This window comes from Cariama cristata, unplaced genomic scaffold (genome assembly GCF_000690535.1).
Source record: "Cariama cristata isolate BGI_N322 unplaced genomic scaffold, ASM69053v1 scaffold3956, whole genome shotgun sequence".
In the NCBI taxonomy this organism is placed as follows: domain Eukaryota; kingdom Metazoa; phylum Chordata; class Aves; order Cariamiformes; family Cariamidae; genus Cariama; species Cariama cristata.
This window is the reverse complement of record NW_009623636.1, coordinates 1-9,829: the sequence shown is the minus strand read 5'-3', so window position 1 is coordinate 9,829 and position 9,829 is coordinate 1. Positions and strand designations below refer to the sequence as shown.

The 9,829-nt window shown below is 44.2% G+C and overlaps 1 protein-coding gene across 1 annotated transcript; it reads right to left on the bottom strand.

Annotated features, from left to right (window-relative positions):
• Window positions 1-4,381: 4,381 nt before the first annotated feature.
• On the bottom strand, window positions 4,382-8,814 carry LOC104163713 (the record flags this gene model as incomplete). The annotated part of the gene is given in 6 exon segments (XM_009702809.1): window positions 4,382-4,513; window positions 4,515-4,546; window positions 4,643-4,683; window positions 4,866-4,939; window positions 4,997-5,150; window positions 8,602-8,814. Coding segments are annotated over 6 exon segments (646 nt in total), but the record flags the coding sequence as incomplete, so codon positions are not given.
• Window positions 8,815-9,829: the final 1,015 nt, after the last annotated feature.

The window sequence follows — 9,829 nt, the reverse complement described above, 5'->3', positions numbered from 1 at the left end:
GAAATTGGAATAATGCAAGGTGACATTTTTGCAGTCATGGATGACCAAAAGAGTGATTAAATATTTAAATTGGGGGATCTAATTCTTTTAGACCTCAGAAATGTGGACTGGAAAAATAGTGACATTTGATTTGTACATTGTTACCTGTTTCTTTGTTAAATTTTATACTAGAACTCACTTGGATAAATTAATAGGGAAGTCCCGTGATAACAAAAAGAAAAAGCAAAACAAACAATGTGAGGCTGAGGTAGAGCAAGAGCTCAGCAGGGAGGTGGCAGGTGGAGGATGCTCTTCCCTTGTGCAGGCAGCACTTGAGTGACCAAGGTAATACTCGAGCAGAGGAGATGACAGCCCGCATCAGAGTGGTGCGTGGTATTCTGTACTTGGTCACCAGGAAATTTATGAAAGGTCTGCCTTCAAATTTCCTTAGGTAGGACAACTACACCCCTTAGGTAAGAGAGCTTCACCTTGGAGAACCTGAGTTCATTCCTCCTTTTATTTTGGCACTGTGTTTGCTCATTCTTGGTTTATGTACCTGAAGTCCTGGGATAGCATTGCTACTGTGGGAAGTTCTTACTGCGGTAAGTTCTCCTGGTATGGCTGCAGCAGCAAGGAGGGAATGAGTGGTAATCTGGTTATTAATTGCTGGCTGGATACGCGAAGGAGGAGAGTCAGGAAAGAGGAGTATTTCTTTGACCGTCCTCCTAGTTTGGAAATTAAATGGATTCTGGGAGTTTAAGCTTGATGCAATCTTTTTCTCTCCATTAGGGAATGTAGTGTCTTAGACCTGCCCTTGGATAGAGGAGATTCTGGCAGAATATTTCTTCTTAATTTAGCTCTTGCTAAATTATTTGTGTTTGCATTCATCTCTCACTTTTTTTCCCCCTAGTGAATCTCCTCCAACTTTGTATGGGTGAAAACCAGGACAGTAATGCAGATATTTTTTTGATACCACAGTGTGCCTGTGATCCAGGATATAATAAATGAGATTACTCTCACACAGATGCTTTTGCAGATATTGGGGCATGTTTACTTAACATGTAGCTTCTAATTACAGAAATATTGCAGCTCTGACTTTTTTTAGCCATCATCTGTTAACGGTCAGTGATATATACAAAAAATACACGTTAAACCCTTTTCTGCTCGTATCTCCACACGTCCTCACATAAAAATTACCTGTGATGTGTCATCATATGCAGTTTTTCCCCTAAGCCAAAAAGAGAGGAAAAACACTAATGAGAAAAAATTGCCCGGAATCTGTCACTCTGCTCAAAATAAGATTAATGGCTGTACATTTATGAGAAAGAATTCAGTTAGATCTTAATTTCTATGATTTAAAGGGTTAAGTTATCACAGTTAACAATATTACAAGAATACTGATCTCAAAATCTGGAGAAAATAAGCAATTGGGTTTTGTTACACAGTGTACCACAGAACTGACTTCTCCAGGCAGCCCGTGCTGCGGTGGCTGAGGTGAGCCTGGGGGTCCAGGTTACCATGAGAACTTCTCTCTTTGCTCCCCCTGCTCCCAATCTCCAAAAACTTTCCATCCTTTGTGACCTGGTTAATGTCGCTCTTCTAGCACTTAATTGACATGGGTGTAAATCTTGAGAGCTCTGAGTGGACTCCTGAGCACATCTGTCTTCAATAAAATGTCACTTTATTACATCAACCACATGAAACCCTAATAATGCCAACTGTCGAAAGGCGGTGGTAGGGGTGGAGTGTGCGTATGTTTTCTGAGACCTTTATTACATGTTTGAACACACAAGCATTATTACATGTTTGAACACACAAGCATTATCCGACTCTGCTGAATCTTTGCAACAACATTTGTTCTTTGCAGGACTCCTATCCTGAATGTCATTAAAAACTATTTTATTTTATACAGTTGCATCAAGAAGTAACTTTTTATTTTATGATTCTTCCCAATTTGCTGCAGTCTCTATTCAGCATAGCTCCAAGTGTTTTATTAACACCCTGCTGTTTATAATAGGCAGCAACTAATACATTTTCATTGTGAGCTCTCCTCCTATTACCTATATTTACTAATTAATTTTTTCTCTTGCTGTACAACACTTTGGGGCTTATGCCTTGTGAACACTGATAATTAAACGTGCTGCTACTTTTAAAGGGAAAAGAAGAAAAGAAGTTAATGGCATTCTGTAATGTCTGATTGATTACAAAACTGAAGTTCCCCTGCAGTGAATTTGTTCAGATGGAAATCTGTACTGTTAATGCTTTCTGACTTAATGGTTATGTTGGTGAACATATACAGCAGTATGTGGAATGTACAAATGTATAAATACGTTGATTTTTAATAAAAAAATCTTTTAATTAAGTTTCTGTCATTCATTCGTAGATATATAAACCCTGGGATGTGAATGGCCAAGTGAAGGAGAAAGATTCTCTAGTGGTAGAGGATTTGTCCGGGTGACTGACAGAGGTGGTCAGATCAAAAGGCTGAAGTGAACAAGTGCAGGGTGGTAATGGAGATAAACAGGTATTCTTAAAAACTAGTGAATTTTACTTCAGGGAAGAAGTTTTACTTTGTTTTTACCTCTTCCTTGACTGAATCTGGGTTTTTACAGATTCGGGTGATAGCAGCTACTGCCGTTACAGATTTGGAAGATCTTGATCTGCCTCTGTGTGGCCAAAGCAATCCCATCCATGGTTAAAGCTGGCGGTTACACGAGGGGTCTGGTCAATGACGTGTGTGTGGACATCCTGGAGCAATACAAACAAGTACTAAAATGTTTTGGGGGGAAGACCTTGAAACAAGGCCAGTGTTGATCTGGGAGCGTAGACTGGTCGTTGAGAGCAGTAAAAGTCGATGCTGTTTGCAGAGGGTCCTCTGGGACCAGATAGAAAGTGAGCTTAATCTGCAGCTGCTCTACTGGGGCACTCTTTAGTGAAAGCTACCAAGCGCTACCAAGGTTGGATGGTATTTATTTTTATTACTAGAGATCCCTAATTCACCTTAGGAGGCCAAAAGCAAAGTTACTGCTGGAGTCCAGCCCATGTCCCCAGGAAAAGGGGATTATTATATCCCTGCAATGTGGAAATGAGGCTGGTGCTTACATACTCTACAGCAGGAAGCCAGCATTCCTCATCTTCCTCCTCGCTGCTCAGGAGTAATGGCCCTGGCTCAGAGCAAGCTTTGGGTGTCCCCCTCTTCCCACTTCCAGCAGAAGGGGCCAGGGCCACGGCAGCGATGCTGTAGGACCTGCTGATGAGGAAACCCCGGGAAAGGGAGCGTGGTCGGGGCTGGTAAGGAGGCTGTGGTAAGCCAAGGAAACCGGTGTTATCTCCAAGGGCAGGCAGTGAGGAAGGAATGCAAAGGACAACTACAGAAAAGGGAGGAATTGTGTTTAGGACATACAGGTGCAACCTAATTCAGCTGGTCTCCAGCCCCGCCGCTCTCTATCTGCTTGGGTCTTTTCTCCCTGCAATTTCCCTGCCCATGATATAGGGGAAATCCTGTCTGTGACCAAAATGTACTGAAGATGCTGGCTAGAAAGTGTAGGCAAGTGGTGGCCTTTGGGTAAAGAGAAGTGGGAAAACTGGATGAAATGTGTCTCAGCCCTGAAAAATCATCACTGGAAGGAATTTAAGAGAATGTGGCAGTAACCGGGCAGGCAGAGATGTGGTCACTGCTGGGTTTATTTATCAGCATGGGCCTGTGCATCATGAAGGGGTGGTACGTCCTTTGCCTGCTCCATCCCTCTCTCTTTCTCTCTCACATGCAGTTTGTGGATGTGATCGTTGTCCTGGTAAACTATAAAATGGGCAGACCTCCCTGAAACTATGGGTTAACTTTGGTAGGAATGAATCTGTCACCTCAATATTGTTCTTGTGCTAAAAATCCCTTGGTTCTTTTGCTGCTTGTTTCGTTTATGCAAACAACATTTTCACCTGTCTTTTTGTTGCTGCATTTTTTTAGCTGAAAGGATGTCTGTATAAATAGTACCATAAAGACTGCAGAACGGTAACCACGTGCCATTCAGTCAACTTGGTTTTCGTTGCAAGCGTGGCTTTGACAGTGTTGCGCTGTTGTGGTTTTATTTGATGTCTCAAACCCAAATAACAAATGGGAACGTGTTCATTCTCCAGTTTGGTTTGTGCATTAAAAACTCATCAGGTGGTCAGAAAGAAAGATGCAGAAGCAGAATTTGTGCAGTTTGGCTAGTTCTTCCCTGATTTTCAGCTATTTCTCTGAAATCACTGCTTAGATGGTTGAGTGGCTCTCATCAGAAGCAGAGGTTGTATTGTTTTTCCTCATTCAGGCACTTTGGGGAGAATCCTGGATGTCTTATCCTGAGCTCAGCTCAAACCTCTTGAAGCATCTTGGTGCTCAGGCAATAGAGGACAGGGTAAGCCCTCAGCCAGGCAATGCAGGTGCTAGCAACGCTGCGGGCACGTACTGGATGCCGAAGGCAGGTTGTGCACTGTGTCGCTGGGGAGCGAGCTGGCAGGGTAAAAACCCAACAAACAGGGTGAGAACTAGAGTGAAGGGCTCTTGGTTTAAAGTTCAAGTCTACGCTCACTTGGCAAGGTTACTACAGCCCTGTCAGGTCAAGTTTGTTCTTTCAGCAGAAGCAAAGGCTGTGGGCGTGTAGGTGGGTGCTCAGGATGCTCTTACAGAGGGTGTTTGGGGTGCAAAGGTTGGAGTGCAGCATGCTGCTGAAGGGGATGAAAAACGTCACCGCAACAAGCACGACTTGGTTAGCTCAGCCATCAGGAAATACACCCCGGAGAGCCCTGGTTTGCATTTCCCCAATCATCCACCCAGTCAGTGGAGGAAAGGCAACGCAGAAAGCATCCAAAAAAAAGCAGTTGTGGCTTTGGCACAGTGGGGTTTCAGCTAGTTTTGCCTCTGGACAGTGGTTAGAAAATGGTCCATGCTAATCATCTGGATGGCAACTCCTTCCAAGACAAATAATCAATCGAGCATAGCTGAGTTTTGGCAGATATAAGCCCCAAAGGTCCAGTTCACTGCCAAAACCACAGCTGCAGAACAGCATAGGGTCAAAGAGGCTGGGGGTGCCAACAGAAAGCTGATGGCTGAATGCACAGCAGGTTTTCAGTAGGTAACAAGACTGATAATAATAGTGCCTGAAAATCCAATAGCAGTCGTCAGTCGTGAACAACATTACCATTGCCTATAAATACCAATAACCCCCTGCAGATACTGCCTGGTCAACGTGGTACTTGCATCGAGTGGGACCTGACCATCCCAATGTGTGTTAAAATCCTTAAAAAATTTAGGCTGATAGTGTTGTCCAAGTCCAAATCGAAGCAAGGTCAACCTGTGTCAGGTTAGTTGTTTTGGTTTAGACCTGTGCTGACAAGCTTGAAACCAGATTGGGGAGGCTCCAAATGTCTTCTGGTCAGCTCTTTGCCAGAGGAATGTATTGCTTAAGCATCCACAAGACTCTGTGGTGGGTAAATGTCTAAAAGGTGCATCTGTCTTGGAGGAATTGTTTGGGGTTTTTTTCAGGTATTACAGACAGACTGAATAAACGGAATTTCTAGAAAATAACAAGCTACTGATGACAGCTTCAGGAGTGGCTGCTTGGTGCTCCTCTGACCTGGAGAAGTATATTCAAATAAAATGCAAGTTGTTTATATCTCTGAAAGTCACAGACTGCATGCAAAGATGAGTCAATCCCTTTAGTCCCTGTGACGTACCAGGGTACTTTGCAATGTCATGCCAGAAAGCTGCCAGAGTTTGACAGAAGTATGGGTTTTTCTGCTTGAACCACAAGCAGTTGAAGATGAGGAGGGAGGAGCACAGGGTGGATTTGTATCTGCTTTTTTTAAAAATGTTTTGCACTGGGGCTTTGTATTTGCAAAGCGGAAAGAAGATTGTTTGATGCATCTTTAGGTTTTATCTTGTCATAGCTTATTTCAAAGCATCTCTGTGGCCTATTGTGACACGCTGATTTGTCAAGCGGAAGGTTTAGTGTTCCTCCTTCGAAACCTTCCCGAAAGCTCTTGTTCTGGTTAGCAGCCACTGAGTACCTCCCCCCTAGATACTGCGGTCAGCATGCCGGGAGTGTTTCTGACAGCAATTGCTCATTCTGTAATGCCGAGTGGCCATAGAAATGTGATGGTCAAACCTCAAAACTACAAACTAAAGAAATCTCAATCCCAAAGGAGGGAGGAAGTCTCTTGTTAAGCTGCTATTAATTATTGATACCTCGATACGGTACACTTTTCATTTTCCCATCTACCTGATACCAAGTCACTTACAAGTGAGTGTAGTGTTTCTTACAAATAATCGCTTGTGCTGATAATGTTCCTCCCCATGGACGGAAAAATGGAAAGACTCTTGATTGAAGCTATGCCATGACAGGATTCGAAGGCAGCCAAAAAGAAGATCTGCCAGGGCCTTTTTTCAAAGCCAATACCCTGGAAAGCACCAAGGCGGCTCTGAATGCAAAAGTTGGGCTTCAGGAAATCGTGCGCTAGAACAATTGTAAAATGGAAAAAGCTCATGAGTTGGGTAGGGAGAAAGTTTTAAAGGTTTGCAAGAAAAATCCCCCCATGTGTGTCTTGTCAAGTCAGGTTCTGACTTCATGTTAGGCTTCAGAACAGGCTTTGGTGGCTTCCTAAATTGCAAAGTCCCTTCCACCCAGCCCCTTCTTGCTCCCTTGGGGATAAGCCCCGCTCTCCCTGCTCTCAGGGGCTGCCGATCTCTGCTGTGCCGCAGGCTCCCGTCGGTCCCTGGCCACCTTGCTCGCTTCCTTCCCTTGCTTGGCTGCACCTTGTTCTCCGGGCATCTTCCACGGCTGGAGAGCTGCGTGGGTCCGGGACGGTGCAGGCTGTGCCCTGCCTGGGGAGTCCCTCTGCCCGGGTTTGATCGCTTTTCCTTTCCAGACTTATATCAAAACTTTGTGGGATTTGTTATTACACTTTAGTAAAATGCTAGAAAATAAAGTAAAAATGAACAGAGGTTCCTGACTCTATTAAAAAACATCACTTTAAATAAAGAGCAAAGCTGTTCTCTAACACAAGAATTTGAGGTCTCTTTACTAGGCAGCAATCTCTTTTTGTGTTGAAACATTTTCATATACCCACTGTTTAAATGAAGTCTTTATGGTGAAATGTCATCTTCAATGGTTTTACTAGGGAAACAATAGCTATTAAGTCAACTTAACTGTTTTAATACCGAAAGGGATCTGAAGGCATTCGTAAGCATCCTGCCAAATTCTGTCCAGTCTGTCTGCAGCAGCCTGCGGGAGCCAAGGGGACAGCCCTGCTGCATGTGGACTTACATCCTACAATAAATAGCAAATGCTGATTTCATGCAAAATAAAAGTTTTGGACAAGATCTCCTGAATCAAAAACTGAATCCTGAAGACATGGATCCTAAAGACATCCTTGTCTTTCTGAACTGAAGGAAACGGAGTTGGACGTGCTATAAGTTTTGCTTCATTTTACTCCCTAGTAGCAAGATTTGGGCTGAGAGGAATGGGGTGAGGACTGACAGTGCTTAATTGCTGAACTATTTTTACATAGTATTCCATATTTGAGAGATAGATACCTTCAACTTCGTTTGCATTCTTCCTCACCTCCAAAAGCCCAAACCAATGACCCCTCCCCACCAGAGCACAATGGATATTTGGCAGTTGTGCAGGGAGCTGAGCTGTTCCTCATTTCTTATGTCCAAGCTCCTCTGGATTGAGCCTGAGACCCTGGCAGCAGGGTGACAGACCAGCCAGTAACACTTGGTAAGAGAGGTGACAACTACCTCTGAACTTTCTCATTTCTTTCATGCCACCAACAGAACGGTGAAAGGCTAAAGCTGCCCAGCCCGTTTGGGCAGTTCTCTTCATGTCATAGCATTTTCCTAAAGAAGAAAACCTTCTTTTTTAATTTTTTTAGCATAATGTTTTGAGGGTGAAATTCATGCCAGTTTTGGGCAACAAGTTTTGTGGGCTGTGGGTTTCTTGGCCCATTCGGGCTGACCTCCATCTCTGGTGGAGGTAAGCTGAGGGAGGTGAAGGAAAAGATAAGGGTAATCCATGTTTTTTCGTCATGTCTTGCCTAGATACTTTAGTTCTGGTATAACATGGCACCTAAGTGTTGTGTGCTCCCTCCAGCGTGGGGTCAGACTTATCACAGAAAAAATATAAAATGTCTTGTTCATGTAGTCCCAGCAACAGAAATCATAAAAAATCCCAGCAGCTTTGATATGCTCATTTTATGCATCATTACCTGCCGTTGCTTTACACAAGTGTCCTCCTGCTGTCGGAGCACTGCGAATGCTCTGGCATACAAAGGGCTTTTTTTTCCTGTTCTTTGTAACCTTGTAGGGGGAGAAAACTGTACTCAAGGTAGGAGAGGACCTCATTTCTCCTTGAATACTGTCATGCTCTACCGGTGAAGTGACGGTGGCGGTGCTAAAACGGTGCTCTTGCTGACTGTACTTTCCAATCCATAATACAACCATGTTGTAACGAAAAGGGGACGGCACCAGTATAAGTGTGAGTCCCCACCAGTATAACTTTGCCCACTGCAGGTCCCTGGTGCTGCAGAGAGAGAGAGAACCAGCTCTGGCACCGCCGTGGGCACGTGAGTTGGAGGCAACCGTACCACGTCCTCAGCGGCACAGCACCGCGTGCCATTGGCACGGCTGGCCTTCGCTTGGCCTTCGCCAATGGAGGGTTTCTCTCAGCCCAGTCCGACAGCAGTTTGGAGGCAGAGCACCCAAGGAGAGACCCATACAACAAATACGCTGCTCTTCTTAAAACCCATTGACAAAGAGATGCACCAAACACCAGGACAAACTTGAGAGTCTCGTGCGCCCTACAGCAGAATAATAACAATAGTAGTAAAAAAATTAAACAAAAGAATTAACTGGCAGCATCCAGCCTGCTTGGCGATGCCCCGCGACAACTGCCCTTGGACTTGACCTGTTTGCTCCATCAAATTACCCTGCCTGCCCTCAGGAACAACACGTTTCTGCTTGTTCCTACAACGCTGGTGAAGGTCACCGAACAAAGCCACACAATCTAAAAAAGACTGGCATCTTTATCGGTTGTGGCATGAAAAGGTGGGTACCACACGGAGGCAACGTTTATTCAGGTCCATGCTTGTCCCTGTATGTGCTTTCTTAGCAGAAAATTTTAAACCCTGTGTGTGTGCCTTCCAAAAGCTGGGTACCTTTTTCCTTTGTTGTAATCATGGAGAAGAAATTTCCAGTCTTAGCTAGTGCTGGAAAGAGCACTAACACTGTGGAGTTAGGCTGCCAAGGAGCCCCTCTTCTTCCTCCCTCCTCACCCTTGTTCACCTTTGGGACATCTCTGTTATGTTTGCTGTCTCCCATTACAGTATTTTAAAGCAAGCTCCGTTCCTGCACACTCATCACTTAAAGCTAATTCACCCATTCTGAAATTATGCACACCGCATCAATATGATATCTAGTGTTTCACCCCTTAAATAATGTTTTAAAAAAGGTCACATTATGTTCTCCCATTAATAGTACTTTAGAAACACCAAAAAAACCCCACGCCCACAGAAAATGTCAGGGATCTCATCCAAGCGGCCTGAGTTCACAAGCCTGAGTTTAAAAACAAAAACTCATCCCTGAACAATTTCAGTGTTTTAAGCAGTTATAGTTATTGTCTCAGGTTCAGCACAATTCCGATGGGCTTTTACAGAGAGAATGCAGGAGACCCGGCAGCGTCTGTGCCTGCTCCGTGTGCACAAGCATCCAGAAAGGCTGGGAGAGGGAGAAACACGCCAAAGGAAAACTAAGGAAGAAATCAGCGCAATATGTGCCTTAGCAGATAAATATATATTATAGAAAAATATATAAATA